Source organism: Rissa tridactyla, chromosome 1 (assembly GCF_028500815.1).
Source record: "Rissa tridactyla isolate bRisTri1 chromosome 1, bRisTri1.patW.cur.20221130, whole genome shotgun sequence".
Taxonomy (NCBI): Eukaryota; Metazoa; Chordata; class Aves; order Charadriiformes; family Laridae; genus Rissa; species Rissa tridactyla.
Genome location: NC_071466.1, coordinates 164,561,607 through 164,581,027, shown reverse-complemented (window position 1 = coordinate 164,581,027; position 19,421 = coordinate 164,561,607). Strand labels below are relative to the sequence as shown.

General features: G+C 44.6%; 1 protein-coding gene across 1 annotated transcript in view; it reads right to left on the bottom strand.

Annotated features, from left to right (window-relative positions):
• Positions 1–19,421, bottom strand: part of MEI1 (meiotic double-stranded break formation protein 1) — a 38,921-nt gene that overhangs the window by 18,453 nt on the left and 1,047 nt on the right. Inside the window, exons 3-15 of the mRNA XM_054183872.1 lie at positions 17,433–17,483; positions 15,452–15,525; positions 14,668–14,773; positions 13,915–14,118; positions 12,522–12,652; positions 11,917–12,031; positions 10,989–11,105; positions 10,362–10,461; positions 7,740–7,874; positions 7,091–7,205; positions 5,448–5,566; positions 4,265–4,406; positions 2,767–2,878 (exon numbers count right to left, since the gene is read on the bottom strand). Coding sequence (XP_054039847.1) covers positions 2,767–2,878; positions 4,265–4,406; positions 5,448–5,566; positions 7,091–7,205; positions 7,740–7,874; positions 10,362–10,461; positions 10,989–11,105; positions 11,917–12,031; positions 12,522–12,652; positions 13,915–14,118; positions 14,668–14,773; positions 15,452–15,525; positions 17,433–17,483 — 1,521 coding nt within the window. The remainder of the gene's footprint in view (positions 1–2,766; positions 2,879–4,264; positions 4,407–5,447; positions 5,567–7,090; positions 7,206–7,739; positions 7,875–10,361; positions 10,462–10,988; positions 11,106–11,916; positions 12,032–12,521; positions 12,653–13,914; positions 14,119–14,667; positions 14,774–15,451; positions 15,526–17,432; positions 17,484–19,421) is intronic.

Here is a 19,421-nt window from a genome sequence, read left to right as displayed (position 1 = left end):
GAACAGGGGGATGGAAGCATCTGCCTGCCTTAACTCAGGCACATTAAATTAGGGAAGCTCCTGATATAAGAAATATCAAAGCCAATCTACTACCCCACAGTCTGCATACAGCAAGCGCACCTCTATGATTTGGCATGAAGAGAGGTGTGAGACCAGATTTAATGGAGCTGGCTTTGAGGATGAAAAGACGCTTCTGTTTGAGGTTCCCAGCTCTTTGCTGATGCTGCCTATATGCAGACCAACCACTGCCACTGGGAAAAGTGGGTTCTGCGATGTGGAAAGTTTCATCTCATTCATTTGGGACCTACCTATTATGGAAAGTTACAGTACAGACAGGAAAGCTTTATAGAGTATGCCAGAGGAAAAAATGACCTTAATCTGCAGATATGGGTGAATATGTGGCAAATAGTATTGCTTCAATTAAGCCATGCACAGTTGTGCTAAGAAATGCCACTGTGCATTGCCACTGCCAAAACCATAGGCATATGAAACACATTCTTTCAGGTAGGGTTCCAAACTCTTCAAAAGGCATTCTCTGAGTGTTATGTCCTTGCTGGACCAGCTTAAAAAAAAAGCAGGGGAAAAAAATATCTCTAAATAGAGCTTTTGTGTGTCCTCCCTCCCTTCTTCCTTTGTCTCTCTTTTTTTTTTTTAAATTATTTTTGCACCTATTGCCTAAATAGAGGGTGGCAGGGCTTCAAACTAAATGAAGCAATTTGTTTCTTTCCCCAAACTTGCCCTCCTGAGAAGAAATTCTCTCCTTCTCTGTGGCAGAGTAAAGGCTCAGGCACAAGTTGTAGAGGAAGCTGGAACACGCCTGATTCAAGGCAGGATTACTGTGAAGAAGAGCAGAAAGATATAGTGAAGAAAGCTAGAAACATCCTCTTCATACGTCTAATATCACACGCTGTCTGTCAGAACCTCAGTTTACTGAAGGATCACATACAAGCACCTGCCCTGTCACAAAAAGTCTCCAGGAGCCAACCCGGGTTTCCAGGGAAATGATGAGTTCCCAGAGGACAGTCAGCTCACAGATGTGGCAGGTGCAATAGCGATGATGACAGTGAATGTATGCACATATCCTCGGACAACAGGAATGCAGTGGGGTACTCTTAAAATCATCATACCATGTATCCACATAACACTGCAGAGAATGGGAGGTGTATGAGGGTGGCTCCCGATACCTGATTCCACTGGCTAACATCAGTAAGGAGATTTTTGAGCAATGATGTTTCCAGGGATGAACAATGAAGAACACCAAAATGTTAACTGAAAGGGTGAGTACAGCTCTATTTATAGGAATTTCTCTCTCTCTCCAATTGATTTCCTTGCAGAATGGGACATAACCAAATATCTTTGCACTGTAACACACCATCCTTGCTGCCCCACACTAGTGTATTCCGTGGCCTAGATCACTCCCCCCACACACCATTCACAGGCACAAACATTCCCACTCTAACTTCCACACTGGTAACTTGGACTAGGGGTGCTGTGTATTTTGCTTACTCTTTTAATAAGATGCAGTCACAGGAAAAGAGGAGGTAAAACATCTCTGCAGATCCACAGTCTCCCGAAGTCCTCCTCAACCTAGAAATCCTAGCCTCTGCTACAGAATAACCTTTGCAATGCCTGCTGTTGAAGTCTTCCTCCTCCCCTCACGTTTCTTACACATTATCACACCACAAGGAACAAAAATAGTGGTAATATGTGCCTAGGAAGCCAGAGCTCAAATGGAAATGATGCTACTGTTACTTCTTTTCAAAACACCCCCTGATTTGACTACTCCAAAGTCAGGCTGCTTTATCTCTATCTGCGCACCTCATGACGGAGCACAGAATTCTCACATCACTGTGTAAATCCACCTTCCCCCTACCTGACTGCTTCTTCTTTCTCCCACATCCAGCTTTTCCATTGCCAGTTGCCGTTTACATTTTGCAATAAGATACAACCACTCTTGAGTCTTTCAACCTCCCATCTTGCCTAATCAGGTGTATTAGGTAAGGCATGATGTGCTTTCCCATCTGGAAATTTTTTACTCACTCAAAATACACACATTGCAATACCTTTGTACAGAGCAAAACCTGGCCTTCAGCTCCAGTGTCAGTCGGATGAAGGAGGAGGATGCTAGACAGAAAGCAAGACAGAAATGTCGAAGGAGCACAGAACATGTACCGCAAGGGAAAAGAGTAAGCAGGTCCCATAACCATCCCCACACATCGCAACGCAAACCTGGTAAACAGGGCAGGCCATCTTAATATGAATACATTTGTTAGGCCTTCTCTTACAAAGCAAACTACTCTGAGTTTGGTTTGGAGGGGAGATTCATTTTCTTCTCAGGAGGAAAAGGGAAGATTTCCCAGCTTCACATGCTTAGAATAGAGGAATTCTAAACATCGCCTCTCTGCTGTGCAAAGAGTAAGGAATACACGGAGTAAACAGGATTTCTCCATAGTAAAATCCCACCAATAATTTCAGCAAAATCCCTGTCTACAGGAACAGACAATTCTGAATATTCCAGAGGAAAGAGTAAAGCTGACACAACTTACTTACCTAAAATAAAATCTGTCCCATAACCATTGCTAGACCAAATAACTTTTTCATGCTGCTGAACATGACTGCGCACTCTATTCTTACTCATATAAACATGTAATGTAATCCTCCACATAAAGTCTCGTTAAGCTCATTGCCTCAGTAATATGCAGTAGCAGCAAGTTCCATCAGTTAAGTTAAGAGCACAGAGAACATGATCCCATACTACTCCCATACCCAGCTTTTTGGAGAACTTATTCCGCATGTTTGGCACCACCGTAAAAAGGGTATTAAGTGTTGAGATGAAAACCTCCATTACTGACGGGCTGACAGCCCCTTCCAGGTAGTTCTGCGGAAGGAAGAAAGATCATGTACACGATATGCAATAAACACTGAAAGCAGCAGCTTTCTTCCGGCCTTCTGCCCGCCCAGAAAGTTAGATTTCTACATCCAAGCAAATGGAGTAACAGTTCTTCTACCAAAATGCCTAGCAGCAAGAACGCAGGCTTCCAGAGCATTTTGAAAGCAACTAACACTCCCCTCTGACAACGTTATGAGCTGTACTTCTAACTCTGCAAGACATTACATCAAGCAAGAAACTTCTTCCTGATTCCAGCTGGCAAGCAGTTAGGCCTTAATGCACAGCGACCATCATTACTCCCCATATTGCCCTGGACATAACTGTTCTTACAGGTCAGATGGCTAATTCTCCAGTGTTAAGTGCAACTGACTTCAGGAACACTTAACACCTGTGCTTCAGATTTTATTCAGTAGTGGCAAACACACGCATTTAAGGTCTCTACAGAGTCCAGCCCTAAACCATTTAGAACAGAATGACTCAACTCACTCTTGTAGAAGGTCACTGGACAATTTTCTCACAGTTCATTAATTTTTACCCAAGTTCAGTGAGCAAGAAACAGCACGCTGACTCCAGTGTTGCCAAATTGGACATGCACTGCACCTTCCCTTCAGGGAGAACAGCAATGCCGCTACAGCTACCTACCAAGAGATTGGTTAAAAAAATACAAAACAAAACATCTCCAAGCTCCCAACAATTGCAAGAATCCATACACCTTTACCTGCAGCAAAGCACAAGCAAAATTTACTCAACATTGAGAAACCACAACTACAGTCCCATTGTTTTGACAATTCTGCTCAAAGTGTCTTAGTGACAGGTCTGTATGGAGCACTAAAGCACAGATGACTCTCCACTGTTGCGTTTTAAACCTTGCCCCTGGCCTTACTGAGACACAATGCTTAGTACTGCCCTTGCTGTGTAGACTGGGCAGCCTCCTCAATACCTTCTGGAAAGAAGTGTGAAAACAAAATTGCAGATGCAAAATACCTCTGCTTTCTGGGACACAGGAAAGTTTTGAAAGGAAAGGCAGAAGGGGAAACAACATTTCAGGCACTCTTCATTTTCTGCAACATCCAGAGCTGCCATGGATTAGATAACATGGCAGGTAGGCTATGGGGATTTCAGAGTCTGAAGAAAGACACTGCCATCTACATGGACTCTTTTATGAATTTCTCCACCCCGAGACCGTACAATCCCATTTTGCATGAACTGTATAATGCCACATTTGTCTCCGGAGAGGTGGCAAATGACACAGCTGTTCTTGGTTTACTCTATATGCAATCTTCCCTCAAAAACAACTTGTGCAAACCTCTCTTGGTGCTTGAAAGCACCTTTCCAGGTATCCAAGGAGTAGACCAAGTTCAAACAAAACCCTACCATGACCATGGGGATGCAGAGACTGTCACAAATCCTCAACAGGAACTCAGAGAAGTTGCTCAGCGTGTCCTTGCTCCCGGAGTTGGGGGCAGTGAAAGCATTCTCCTGGGCCATGGGGTCACTCTGGAATTCCACTGCTAACCTACAAACACAAAGAGGATACCAGAGGAGAGAGGAATCCTCCTCGCTCCGTAAAGGAAGTCAGGAAATACTGCATTTCCATCACAACTTTCATCGTCAAGGACCCCACAAACACTTGATGTGTTGGAAACACAGGAATCTGGCAATCGCACAGAGTTACCTCTTGAGTGAAGCTATTAAAAGTGAATAATGTTGCGCAACAGTACAAGTTGGGAAAGGAAGAATTAGCTTCTGTGAAGAACGTACCTGCTGTGGGAAGCCCTAGTGTGGCAAGACTAAAGGTTCTCAGCCAGGCCAGAGTGCCTGGAGCACAATAAAGCAAACCTCATGAAAATCAGCCAGGGGACCATTCAGCTGATGTAAAACCCATGACTGAACCCAAGTGCCCTGTAACACCACCCCAAGACACTGGGTCAGTGCAGACAGGAACACCTGCTTCTGACTGAATTATCTCAGCCAAACAAATGCAAGCAATGGAAGGCAAAATAAGTTGTTCAGAGTTCCCTAACAACAGATCCGGTTTCATATACTGCTGTCTGCTGTGCAGCTAAGGTGAGACAGCTCTCACCCAGAAAAATAGGAAAAGTTGGTGCCTATAAACCAACTTGCAGTAATAGGTCACAGACATGAGCAAATCCAAAGCCAGCATCTGGAGCAGATACACACCTGTTAAATGGTTAATCCTCTCCAGGAATGATACCACGTACCCCAGGGCACAGGAATATGGTTTCACACATACCCTCCAACCATTCTTACATCGTCACCAGTTTTGGCTACTTTTCTAGCATTTCCTCAAAGACCAAAGACATGAAATAAACTGATAGGTCCCAGGCAAATTTCTTGGGAGACACATACAGGTGTCACAAAATTTACACTACCACTACATACCCCTCGTTCTTTTGTTTCACTGACAAGTGCCATGCATTGAACTCACCTGTGATTGGTGGGGTTGGGTAGGAGGAACTCAGTTACCAGGACAGAAGAACAGACGGACATGGACACACACACCGCCCACCCGCCCACCTCCCCAATTTGTCCTCACCTGCAAGCATTTCTGAAACTTTCCAGGGTGCTGAGCAAGAGCTGGCCCTGTCTCTGAGGAACTCTGCTGAGACTTCTGTTTGCTGGGTGACTCTGAGACACTGAGAATAGGAGATCACCCTGTTAACGGAGAGAAGTCTTTAAAATCTTATGTTCACTGTTGGAAAAAATAGCTTTCTTCTCTGATAGCAGCAACAGGAGGAACAATAGATTTCCTGTCACTCTTTTCACATAACTGGTTTTTTTACTATTGTCCTTTCCCCAGGGAGAGCAGAATTAGAGAGCTTGTGTGCTCTTCCTAGGGAGGACAGAGTTACAGAGCTACTAGTTCTGCACTGGCCCGTCTTTGCAGACTGTATCACCATGGTTTGCTCTAATCTGAGCTTTAAACAGCTCAGCTAATGGAGCTTCAAACCCTTCTGGGAAAGCTTGATATTTTTTAAAATGTTGTTTCTTCCTATTACTTTTCAGACAATGCCAAACAGTTGCCCTCCTTGCTGAGCACTGAAATCTTAGAAGTTCTCTACTTTGGCTCAGATTTGTAAGCAACTATCCATGTACTAGCTCTTGTTCCCACACAGCTCCTACTGAGTTCAGCCAAAAGCCAACTGCAGCATCAGAGTTAATCATTTGCCCAAACTGGGAACTGCTTGTAACTCAAAATCTGCCTTTAAGCCTTAACCTGTTGTGGTAGCCTTCTCTGAATACTACCAGAGGGAGGTACGGTGAGACATTGGTGCCTGGCAGTTCAGAACTCCTTCTCCTTCTGCATTTGATGGTGAGATAACTCAGTTCAGGTACAATCATTTCCCCTTTCTCCCATTAAAGACAGCCTGGATGTCCTTACTATCTGCCTAATTTCCTTCCTATGAAGCTCCTTATTCTGAATGGGACACCAAGCTCTGTGTGTATGCAAACAGACTAACCAACATCTGCCTATGGCACAGAATGCAGTTCTGTCTTCTCCAGGCAGAGCAGACATCTGGTACCACAGAACTTGGGCCTAAAGATAGTTCAGCAGGCATTTGGAGCTCTGGTACTCCAGCAAGATGCTCTTGCTGCTACAGACATGCAATCTAAACCTACATGACTCCAAACCTAGAGTAAGAAGGCTCAGCCCTTGTCTTTTCACTAGCCATCTGTAATGGAGGCTTTCCTCAGAAGTGCATAGGTCACAGCAGCACATCACACTAACAGGAAAGGATTTACATTTCAAAGAGTGGCTAACAGCTCCCTTGCTGAGGCATCACAGCACACATATGATGTGGTCTGAAGGCACAGCAAGAGACGTTCACTGCCAAACAAATAGATTGACCGATGAAGCCTACAAGGTGAGGGGGCCTGAAGAAGAGGAAGTTCAAATGACTTCGGAGTACTGGACACATAAAGCGAGCAGTGTGCTCAAGTGCTGCCCCACAAATCTTCATTGATTTAGAAAGACAGCATTCACCAGCATCCACCTTCAAAGATACTTCAAAGATAAAGACTGATATCATCTTGAGGCACGAGGATCAAAAGAAACACCAGAAAACCCAACAGCCATAGGGAAGGGGACAGAACATGTATACACCATCCACATAGTGTGCTAGGAGGATCGTTCCTGTTCTGCTTGGTCCTACCAACAAGCAACAACTTTTGACTTACTGCATGCCTCTTGCTACTCTGCGGTGGGGAAAGGTCAGCACATCGCTTCAGCACTGCCTCCATCAGCTTCTGCAGCTCTTCATATGGGACTGGAGGGGAGCTCAGATGGTCCTTCCTGAACAAGCAGAAAGACAGCAATGCACATTCCCTGCTAGGGACATTCCACCTGGAAAGGCAACACCAGCAGAAACAACTGCTCTTCTGACAGCAATATGTCATTGCTACTTCTCTCCAGCACAGAATATCACAATATCTGAACAATGCCTTCATCCACACAAGCATCCAAACACACCCTCACTGCATTCATTGTCCGTTCCCACTATAGTCAGGAAGCATACGACTGTACAGTCTTATGCTTGCTCTTATCTACCCGGACTGGGCAAAGAGTGACAAAGCCATAGCAGCCGCAGTACAAGCCTGCCCGGGACGCTAGGTCCTTGCTGCAGCAACTCGCTGCCTACTGCAGCTTCATTGCCCTGGCAGCCTTTTGAGGTGGGTGGGAAGCTAGCTCTGCTGTACCCACGCCTGTCTCAGCCAGAAGTCCCACTGCAGAGCACGCTCACCCACACAGCCACAGGGGAGCTGCAGAGACCAGCATGGTATCAGCATATCTACCTGAAGAAAAGCCTGCAAATATTTTCCTGCCTACCTCAGGAAAGCCGCCACAGCTCTCATAGCATCCACTACCACCTCCAGCACTGGGCAGTTCACTGTTTCCATCAAAACATCGATGGCTTCTATACATACACCTCGATTGGTGAATAATTTGATTTCCACTGGTTGCCTGCAAAGAGGAAACAAAGTAAACAAGGAGAATATCGTCAGAGTTAAGTAACTGTATTGCCCTCTCCTCATTTCACCAAATGGACATGCTTTTCAGTATTCAGAGACAGCTGCTCTCAAGGATGTAGTCTCAAACTTCAGCAGGTGGAGGGTTTGCTACAAAGAGTGTACTCCAGCAGGTCTGGAGCCCTACTATGATGAAAAAAACCCACAGCTTGGATAACTGTGTGACTGCAGCAGTAAACGCTGACATGAAAAGCACAAGAAAAACGGGCTTTGCAAAACACAGTGATCTCTCTGCCTAGGACTCTGTTGAGGCCATCTGCTCTGGCATTTGCAGGTTCATCTGGCAATTCATATTTCTGAGTAAAAAAGTAAACGTGACCATCCTAGAAGAAGGACGATACCATAAGAATAGTTTCTCTCACAGTCCTATCGCACTTCTAATGCCAGATGCTGCCAGAAGGACAGAGACTTTCATGAACTTGAAAAGTAATCAGGAAAATAAACACAATCCAACTGTTTTGACAGTTCTTATTGCTAGTGAGCATTTTGGTTGTCTGATCACCTTGTGACACAACACCTTTGAGCATTCAGCACAAGACCACAGAGGGATGACAAGCCATTAATTCCGTTATTGGACAGAGCTGTGTAAATGGCAGACTGTGCTCTTTTGGCTTCTGGCAAGGCAGGTAGAGCAGAGAAAGCAGGGGGAGGACAAGGCAACTACATGTGGACGAGAGGCACTAACAGTCTGCCAGAGGGCCTCTCCAAAGCGAAGCAAGAAAAGCAGCACAGCATGACAGGAGCCAGACTTGGGAGCCAAAAGTACTCCCTGTTATTCAGTTTTCACAGATGTGCCTGACTAAAGCAAGCCAGGAGCACGTGCTCCCATGCGCAAATGGGAGAGGAACGTGAACGTCAGTAGAAATTACACTAGTAGCCCAGCTACAAGGCAAAAAGTGAACAGAGGCAGAATCACTCTTTTTAGTCACTCAGTGGGATGAAACCCAGCTTGGCAGTCACCTCACATGAAAAAGCTGTGAGGTAGGCAAGGCAGGGAAAAGATCTTGTGGAACTTGGGCATCAGGAGCAGCCTCTGGCCCAAGCCATAAGCAGTGTGCTGAGCTTCCAAGCTCTTTCTAGGTATACTGTAATTCTATTAAACCTCTGTATTTCCTTTCTTTAATTGCTGACCTTCTGAAGTAAAACACATCAGGAAAAAAAAGAAGTCTTCACTGACTCATGCAAGGAGGAAGGGACGGAGGAGTATTGCTGACTCATTCAAGAGGCACAAGCCCACTGGCAATATGGTGCACTATGATGTCTTCATGGCCTGGGAGAAAAGTGTGAAGGACAGCACCCTTGTAGCTTCCTGCAGCCTCTTGTCTTTGGGCCCCAAACTGTGCCTGCCGCTGGTTTTGCTGGGATAGACAAGGGGCACTCTAGGGAGAGCCACCCACCATTCCTAACACAGGGAGCAGTACAAGGGGAGCAATACATCCAGCCTGGACAACACCAGAATGTGGGGCTCGCTTACCCAAGAAAATCCATCTGCAAGGAAAAACCACGAAGGGAGGTTCCAGGATGAGACCCCTTTCCACACTTTGAGATAGTTTTAAATAAAACATAATTTCTAAGGCAAAGTTCAGAGAAACAGAATGTGTGTGCTAGAAAATGAGAGTAATTGCACAGAGTGTTCTCTTTGTTTTACAAGCATAAATGCTGTAATTAGTGTTTCCCACATCCTGGTTTCTCTTTTTGACAGATCCTACACTGGCATCATCACACTGTTCTAGCACTGCTGTTTTTCCTTCTCCTTTTTACCCTGCCACTTGCTACGAAATTGACTGTGACGTTTCCAAAATTCAGCTCAAGGGCTCTCTTGGGGGAACTATGTGGCAAAACCAAGACTCTGTCACTAGCATGACAGGACGGGAACAAGATCACAGAGGCAAGAACAGGAAGCACAGAAGAAAAACAAGCCAGGGTATGTTATTCCATATCAGAAAACAAGAGGGAAAAAGTGACAGAAGACATTAATATTTCAGCCTAGAATTTGTTTTTGCTGTTTGAATTTAGCTCAGATGATGATACAAGACTAGAAGCCATGGAATTTGCATGCTCTGTTTTGTCACAAAGGCGCACTTAGAAGGAACTGGCCTGCTCACATACGCCTGGACCTTCCTACCCTTCCCTCCTGCTCTATCTACAGCTGAAAGGAGATTTCACCTCCCAGATGGGCAAGGAAGCAGGAAGAGGTAGATATACTGGTGGATGCAGGCTGGGACGTTCAGAAACAACCATCAGGCGCTTTTTCACAGGAATAAGGGAGACGCATTTGTTCAGCAACATCTTTCAAACACAAAGGCTCTGGGGGTGTAGATATTTAGTCTCGGACAAAACCCTTAAAAAGCAAAAGCACCACAGCCTCCATTTTGGGCCACCAAACTCTGCCTGTGCAAGCCTGATGGGGGTGCTCCCTTACCGTTTCAATATTTCAGTGAAGAGCAGGAGCCCTTGTTTGTGTAACTCCACATTGTTCAGCTGCAGGACATCTTGGAGACTCCTCACCAGAGATTCAATGCCTGCACATGTTCAAGAGAAGTCACAGAAAGGGCTTTTAACACCCAAAATTCCAGGATGGAAGCAAAATTAATTTTAAAAGGAAGGAAGATTTGAACAATTATTCTTCTGAGCTACTGACAGAAACAACTGCCCAAAACCGATGAGCGAACACTCATCTCCCTGATAATAGGCCCCAACCTCCACTGCTGGAGGTAAGATGAGAAGAATGGAAAGAAGTTAGCCTTTCTTCCTAAATCCACTCTTGGCATGTCCACAGAAATACTTAATAGTAACTTAGGTAGTGTCAGTCACGATAACTGGTTATTATAATGAATGCATGCTTATCAGGAACTCATTAGGACAGAGACACTGTAAATTTAAGCTATGTTGGATATCACAAACATGTCTGATAGGTACTCATTTTCTGTCCTTTATCCATCCTGACTGGAAATTGTGATTGTGTGTAAAGCGTTGAAATTCAGCTAGCGGCACAACAAATGCCCACAGTATTACTGCAGTCACCCTGTCAGAAAGGTTGATGACTCACCATAGACTGTGTGACACTTTGAGAAGAAAAGGCGCTCTTCAGTTAGGAGGAGCAGGCAGCAATACACCGACCAGATGAGAATTTCGCTGTTGCACGAGAGACACTCAAATAGGAATTCTGCAAACACACACACAAAAATAAGGTCACCCTGGTAAGAGGCAGTCTGCTCACAGCATGGCACAGCTGCTCCTAGAACAGAGCAGAAGAAGGAGGAGGATACGAGGAAGCATAGCAACAGCCACAGGGAGAACAGTTGTATTATGAAGTGGCAGGAATGGAGAATGGAGCGGATGCTTGGGGGTGCGCTAGTCTTCAAAACAAGGTGACTGGAGAGCAGAGTCCCACAGGCAGGCATCTTCCCAGCACAAACTCAGCAGTCAGGAGCTGAATTGTGGCTCTAGCCTTTGACACAAATAAAAAGCCACGAAGCAAGCTTTATCACAGACGCAGTGATCTTTTTCTCCTCACAACTTTTACATCTCCCAAAGAATTTGCAAAATGAAAGCATTTCTGTCTTTTGGGATTACAGAGAAATAATAAACCATCTCCCACAGCTGCATTCTAAAGCTAAATTCTTGATCAAATTCTATGCAAACTTACAGGATTTAGTGGGATAACACAGCACGCCAGGTTTAAGCTCATATCTAAGGTCCTGCAGGAAGGACCTTGACCTCAAGGACTTGTCCAAATTCTTGCTGTGGAAACTCCATTCTGCCTGTTGACAGCTCCTTCTATACTTTCAGTTGAAAACTTACTCTCCCCTTCTAATCCTAAAATCACATTAGCTGTTTTTACAGGTATAGAATGGTCACCACACACATTAAGCCATCAGTGGATTTCTTAGAGCCAGACTGATTCCTAAAACAAACAGCCAGGGAGTGCTTTGATACCGGGAGATGAACAGTAAGATGCTACTGCATTTCTTTACCTGGGACATCCGCATGGATAAAAGCAGGAGCGTATCTGCTGGGAGAGTGAACCAGCACTGCAGCCACACAGTGAGAACTTGCTGCCTGTAACATCTCATCTCTGGTCAACAAAAGCTGTTGGGAAACAAAAGTCAAAATGAGAGAGGAAGTTAACTATGCAGATATGAGTAGGAAACAGTTTCCTCTACATTTTCAATTGTAAAACCTAAGTGAAGATCTCTCTTTTGGCATGTATTTCATGGGTTAAACTTGCTACGGCAAGATAAAACACTGGACCAAATACACTCAAAAAACGCAAAATGAGAAACACAACAGAGAAGGTTATGAGTATGAATAGCTCTGGCCGCATGTTAAGTCATGCTGGCACTACAAGTGCTGTATCAAACCTCAAGTGTGAGTGAGTAAAATCAGTGAGGCCAGGAGTAAAATTTCCCCCCTCCAGGATGCAGGAATGAACAATGAGGTGATCTGTGGGGGTGTCCCCATTTCCCACTGCAGCCTCTATTGCTGGCGTTGGCAACAGTATACTGGAGTGCCTCAGATGAATATTCAATACAGGCCATCAAATTCTTTACCGATAATTCACTACTACTTCAGCAATCACCTTTTTGAGAACAAGCGGCAGTGGATTTTCCCCTTCTAAAAATTCAGGGGTCTCAGACTCCTCCTCTGTCTTTGAATTATTCATAAGAATGGATACAAAATGGTCAGATTTCAGCAGCTCCTTTAGCAAACCTGCAAAAGCGGGGGCAAAAGTGAGCACCATGCTGGGTATAGCAAGGATTTGATTAACACAGGAGTATTTACAGCCTAAGACTTGTTGCCAACTTCCTCCCATCTCCTGCACTCATAACAAAGGCCTCCACCTCCAGTCTAGGAAGCTTCTTCTCACTGTTTCCCTGGATACTGCCATGAGCCCCAGGTCTTGCAACTCCTTGGTGCTGATGCTTTTTGCTGGGTCTGATCCGCTCCCTGTTCCTTCTCAGAGATGTGCATGTGAACTGGTACGTCATCTCAGGAGCACTCTACTTGAATTGTCTTCTGTGCTCCAGTACCCACCCCTCAATTTTTTTCTTGGGAGAGCTCTTGACCTGAAATTTTCTCCAAGCTACAGTCAGTGACCCCACAATTACTAGACATTTTCCCTGGAATACTTCCTAGAGAACTGGCATTTATCTTCCTCTTTTATTTTCACAGGCTCTTACTGAAACATCTATGTTTAGCTGAAGGATAACCCCACACACAAAAAAGCCCGTGGTATAGAAGTATAGAGCACTGCTACAGGTATTGATGCAAATCATCAGTACATGTCAGTACAAATTCACAAGGGGTATCATCTGAGCTATAGAATTCTACTTTTAAAGGAACGATCATCCATTTCTAGTAGCTGTGTAGATGATCTGAGACGCAATCTAGTTCCTGCATACCTCCTACAAGAAAAAGAAAATCCCTGGATGGTTTACTAACAAGCAATGTCAGAAAGGCTGAAATTGTACTCCCCAGCAACTGTTGATATGTGCAGTTGGAAGCATAAACGCAAGAAAGCGCCACTTCCAAATTAGCTTTCTGACCTAAATGCTATGATGCCATACATCTGAAGACCGTATTTGTTAGACTCCATCCCACCGCTTGACAAAACCCACCTGTCTGTGCATAGAGTTTGCATTTAGACACTTTAGGGGATGGTTTGTTCACAGGACGAAACATCAAATTCAGACAGGCCAGGCCACAGTGCAAGCTCTGAAGAGAGTCTTTTAAGATTAGTCAGCGCTAGGCAAACGTGGGGCCTGAGGGACAACAGAGGGCTGGGGGAGCTCAGCAGCAGGTCTGGGCCATTTGATTGCTATGGAGTAACAGAAAGGATTGACTGCTTCAGACAAGCAGCAAAAAGCTCCTACAGGGAACAACCGATATTAGAATGTCTAAACCAGCCACGGATTTCTTCCTCATTCTAAGTCTTCCCTTGCACCTTGCAGTTTCTCTCAGCAATGCCTTACCCAAACAATTAACCTGCAGCTCCTTTGTCTGCGCACGCCCCAAGGTATTCAAGAAGAGACCACACAGCCTTTCTTCAAAGTGTGCTGAGAGCCGTTCTGCGCCAACAGAAGAGGAGTACAGCTTGCCATATAAGTAGCAGACAGCAGCCTTTATACCTTCATTTGGGTACATCAAGCCCATCAGCAGATGATCTACTAAATTACCTAGCGCGAGGAACAGAAACAGCAAAAATTCACACCAATGAACTGACTTTTAAAAGCACCAACCTATTTCCCTGGAAAACTTGCAAAAGTCCATGGACAGACTGGTGTATGCAGATTAATGAATGCCACAATTAGAAGATGTGCTCACACCATCTGTCCCTGAGCAGAGGTACAGTAATAAATGGCTAGAGGAGCTCACTGTTCACCATATGAAGATCCATCATCCCAGCTACTTCCACAAACAGATAAACTTGCTCACCAGACCCCCAGGGGCTGGATCAAGGAAAGAAAAACTAAATGTATGTTGCCTGTGAGACAGACCCACAAATCCCAGTTCACAGATGCTGGTTTGGCCAGGCTGGCTAAGAGCACAACGATAAGCCTGCTATTAAGGTACTGACTTGCAACCCAGGAGACCTGAATGCCACTCTGAATTCTGGACAGGCTTCCTGTGCAACCTTCAAAAATTCACACAGGGGAGTGCATGCATGCGTATGTGTTTTAGGGCTGTGCATACTACCTTTCGGTGGGGCATGACACATTACTCACTGTGCTCTACCACCAGTGTATCAGCAAAGCCTGGGATGGCATCCACCAGCTTGCCCAAGAGAGTGAATGTGGGCAGGCTGCCTCTCATGGTAGTTGCTTTGCACAGCTGTAGAGGAAACAGAGAAAGAAAATGTTTCACTAGTGAGGACACAGTCCAAAGGCAGAAATGCACACAAACCAGCAAGCCCTCTGTGATGTATAATGCTCCAGAACACAATCTTTTCCTAAACTGGGTCGTCTTCACCACTTAGGATAAACCACAGGAAATCCCTGAACACACCATTAAGTCTCCAAAATGTCTTTTAATTAATCCAAGAAATCTCTTGCTCGTTGCTCCTTTTCCTCTCTCTCCCCTCCAGCTTTTACATGAGTGGATGAACCAGAAGAACTTCTGCCCATTTTCGCTACTTGGTAATTTTTTGTTCCCCATAGGACCATCCCAGACTTAGGAATGAAGAGAGAAATAGCCCAGGGCACATGTGGGGAAAGCTTCTCATATCACTGAAATGGTAAGGGAGGAAACGAAGAATCAGAGGAAGCCACACAGCTTCACAAGAGCATCATGAAGCCATATGGCTGCAAGGCATCATGGGAACAATAGGAAAACTGCAGAGTAGACACCAACACTGCCAAAATCACAGCAGGGGAGCTGGCACTAGGATATCCCACTGCAGCAGAGGCTGCATCCCAGCGCGGTAGCTGCAGTCTTGCAGGGCCATTCATTTCCCATCTCCTCAACTTCTGAAGGACTGAAGGGAAGGGCAGGGAATTCATCTTCACTGACCTCTTTTTGGCTTTCCTCCAAAATGCAGCGTAAGTACTGTTGTGACTTCAGCTCCACTACAAGCCGCACCAGAACTACACAGAAGAAACAGGATCAGTAATTCACACCCAGAAGCACTCACAATCCATCTTCCACAGTGCTTTAGCAGACCAGTGAGCAAAGAGCTTAGAAATTAAATGAGCACAGAGGTGCTGAGAGAGCAGGGTAACATCGGCATTCCCAGCACTATGATTTCTGCTAGCCCAGACCGAGCTCTCTGCAGCAACATTACGACAGTCCTGTTCTACCTGCACTACAAACCATGCATGGAAATGAACGGTGAGCGAAAAACTAAGCATGAGGACACCAAGTAAACATAAGGAACCAGACAGGTTAGCTTAAAAGATTCAAAGACCTAACTTAAAAGATTAAAAATTTCTGGTAACTGAATACAGCAGGCCTCCTACAGTATGAAAACTGGCCTTTAAAACCATCTTTCCAGGGAAGACATCAGAACTGCAACTGCTGAATATCCTCAGATGCAGTCTGAGAGCTCCTCCCCCAGCTACTATTGTCCCTGAGGTAACAGTGCTGTCTATCAGCCATTTCTCCCCACTGCAATTATCCCATATACCTTGCCAGAAAGCAAGACCCCAGTCACCTTTCTGGTACTGTTCACCTCCTTTGCCCCAAGTAAGGGCTGTTATTCTTGGTTCACTGCAACTTTAAGAACTGTCTCCTAATAAGAGGAATGAACAAGAAGCTATGTTTACCAGGCACTGGCTGCACATCACCTGGGGTTTCCCTAACAAAAATCACAAAGGAGTTGCCTAATGCTGGCAGGCTGCCTCTGCCTCCACACGTATACCAGTGCACCAGTTTCAGGAGGCAAAGTTCCTCTTTTGGTATTTTTAGAACCTGGGCACCTGAACGTTCAGCAGATAAAGTTTTGACAATAGCCCCCTTACTGAGACACTGTGCAGAACTTTGTTTTGTAGGATTTGGCAAGGCTGTCTTGAATGTATCTTGCTGTCACGGCATGACTCATTTGAAAAACACGCTCTTTTGATTTGTATTCTAGGAAAGCATCGTAAAAAAAACCAAAACCAAGAGATTTCTAGGTTCACCATCTCTTCGTATATCCAGGGCAATACTGGAGGTTTTTAAAGACCTACGCTAGCTAGAGCTACACATTTCAGCAGATGCATATCTTGAATCAGGTGATTTATTGATGGTTTAATGGCCTTTCCTTGCCCTGAACTCTCAGAATCTCTAAAAACTTTCAAAAGTTAGGTAACACTAAGTTAAATTTCTTCTGTTTGAGAACATCCATCTTTCAACAGACTGGTAACATGATAGAAAGACTTCTCATCTTTTCAACACCATTCCAAGCAAGTGCCTGAAAATTGAAACCCCTCTGAAAGGAGCTGGACACACCCCCTTTCATCTTTCATGGCTGGACAGGATGAAATCATTGCACTGCTAATATCACTAGACTCAGCAGAAATGCCCAAGGTTAACTGGACTGCAGATTCCTTTGTTAGCCCTGCAGACGTTTCCTTCCGATTTCAAATGAAGGACTGCTCACAAAGAGGAATCTGCAGCCTGTACAGGTAAATCCCAAATACTGTCTGTACTGAGGAGAAAGCAGTAGATCCCAAAGCTCACGGAAGCCTACAGGAAGATTTTCATTTGCTTTGAGACTTCAGTCAGGTTCAAAGATGCCAAAGATGAGGCATCGTTTACCACTGTTACCCATCTAACACTAAATACATGGCACACATAGAAGCTGTGAGAGAAATTCTAAATATTTAAATCTGCACGCACTCTCCTGCCCCCAAATATTAGAACAGCCTGCTTGTCACTGTTGCACTGACATAAAATAGATGCTTTTTCCAATTCAAGCTGTGTAGAAACGGAGCAGCTCACTATAGTTATCAGACAAGACAGAGCCTCCCTTTCACAAACTGTCAGTGACTGAGACATGGCATCTACCTCTCACCTTCTACGAATAGGTCCAGGGCACTGCTGTCTTCCACAGTATGCAACAGCCCTAAAAGATAAACCACAATCAGTCACGGAACTCATTCCTGCCTGTGATCATCAGTGCTGCAATGCGTTCTTGTAAAAAGAACTGCAAATTTTTTTCAGAACTGTTTTGTTTTCCCCGCTTCACGTGACACCAGCCTGACTTTGTCAGAGAAAGGTGGATACTCTTCAGGGAGCATCACAAAAGGTTCCTCCATAAGCAGGAGACAGGGACATGAAGGCATTCTGTTCTCTTGCAATTTTTTTATGTACTTCATAGTTGAAGTCAATGGCTCCACCTATGTAAGTAAATATGTAACTGCTATCATCACCGTATCTCACTGCATGTATCAGATATCATACATCTGAAACAACACTCCAGAATGACAGAAGTGAGCCCAACTGTAAGCTGTCCTTTCTATCTTCCATTCATACCAATTACCATGAACAGTCTTCTCCCTCCGCAGTACTGAAAATCCCGAGCCCAAATTTGAACACCAGGTTTAAAGCACATGGAAACTATTCCAACATTAAATTGAACCTGAAGGCACCACTTCACAAGTCATTTGTGCAACAAGAGCATAAGATTGGACATATTAAAATAAGCCACTGTCTCACTCTACTACACCACAACAGATGAGAAACTCTACCTCCCAGCTCCTTCCAACTTCAGGTACCTACACCATCAGGCATCTGGTTCAGACCCCAACTTCTGCAACAGCAAACCACTTGTTTCAATATATCCAATCAAATTACCTCCCCTCTGGAGACCCCATGACCTCTCAGAAATTCGACCAACTAAAGCAATGTTATGACACAGCAGGTGAAGAAATTACTTATTTCCTGTCTCATCTGCCCAACCCTTAGTAACTTCCTTACACTTTGGAAAAGATTTGCATACAGCATCAGTGAATATTACAATATTAGCTGCATGAAATTCAGGCTTACCTGAAATTCACCACCTCCTCATATATAACACTCCACACTACACCTGTTCTCTTAACTCTTTCTTCTGCCTGTGCTTATCCCAATATTCTCTCTCCAAAAATGAATGTACTTTCCTGAATTTACTATTAATACTTCCTCCACAGCATTGCTCAAACCTTTGGGGGTCCCTCTTACGCTCTTGCACCAAATGATCCTTGGTTCATTCAAGCTTTATCCAAAATGTACATGTCATTGTTTGTAGCTCCAAGCTTAGACTGGGATTCCAGCTGCTCTAGGAGTTACAACGAGTAAAATCCCAAAGCGGTCCCCAAACCATCCAACTGTAAAGCTTCTTAAAGAGAGAGAAAATTATTATTTAAAATCAGACAATAGCATTGAAATGCAAACACAGCTCCCCTGTCTGCTAGGGTATTTCATGTTAGGGTCATACAGTGTATGAATGTACAGACCAAATTGGCATAAGCACCACTCCCTCCACATCTGTATAGGATTATGTGTGCAGACAGAGCTCAATAAAAATTTGTGCAATGGAGAGAACTAAACATGCACACAGTTCTGTTCCTAACAGAGCTTCTTCCAGAACACGCGCAACACAGTTTGTGCTGGGAAATCAAGTGGGAAAACACTGTTTGAATTATTCAGTGCATCAAGGCAGAGGAAGGGGCATGTAAGTCACTTTCCCCCAAAGAACAAGAATTATCTGTGATGTGCAAATGAGATCATGGAATTAAAGGAATCCAGTATATCTGCTCTTTGAAGGCACTCTCATTCATACCCTCCGCCTCTCTTCCTGCCTTACTGTTCTCTCATTTAGACCATTATTTCTCCTCCATCAAGATTTTAGATGTTTCAAAGACCTTTCCCATAGCACTGCTACGCAAACAGAAACCACTAAGAGATGTTCAAGATCACAGAGACTGTTACCGGAAAAGCACCTTCTGACATCCCGCTGAACACTAGTCTGCTGTGAGGCTGACCCACCAGAAAGAAGCAGGTATTACAGTCCTACGGCTAC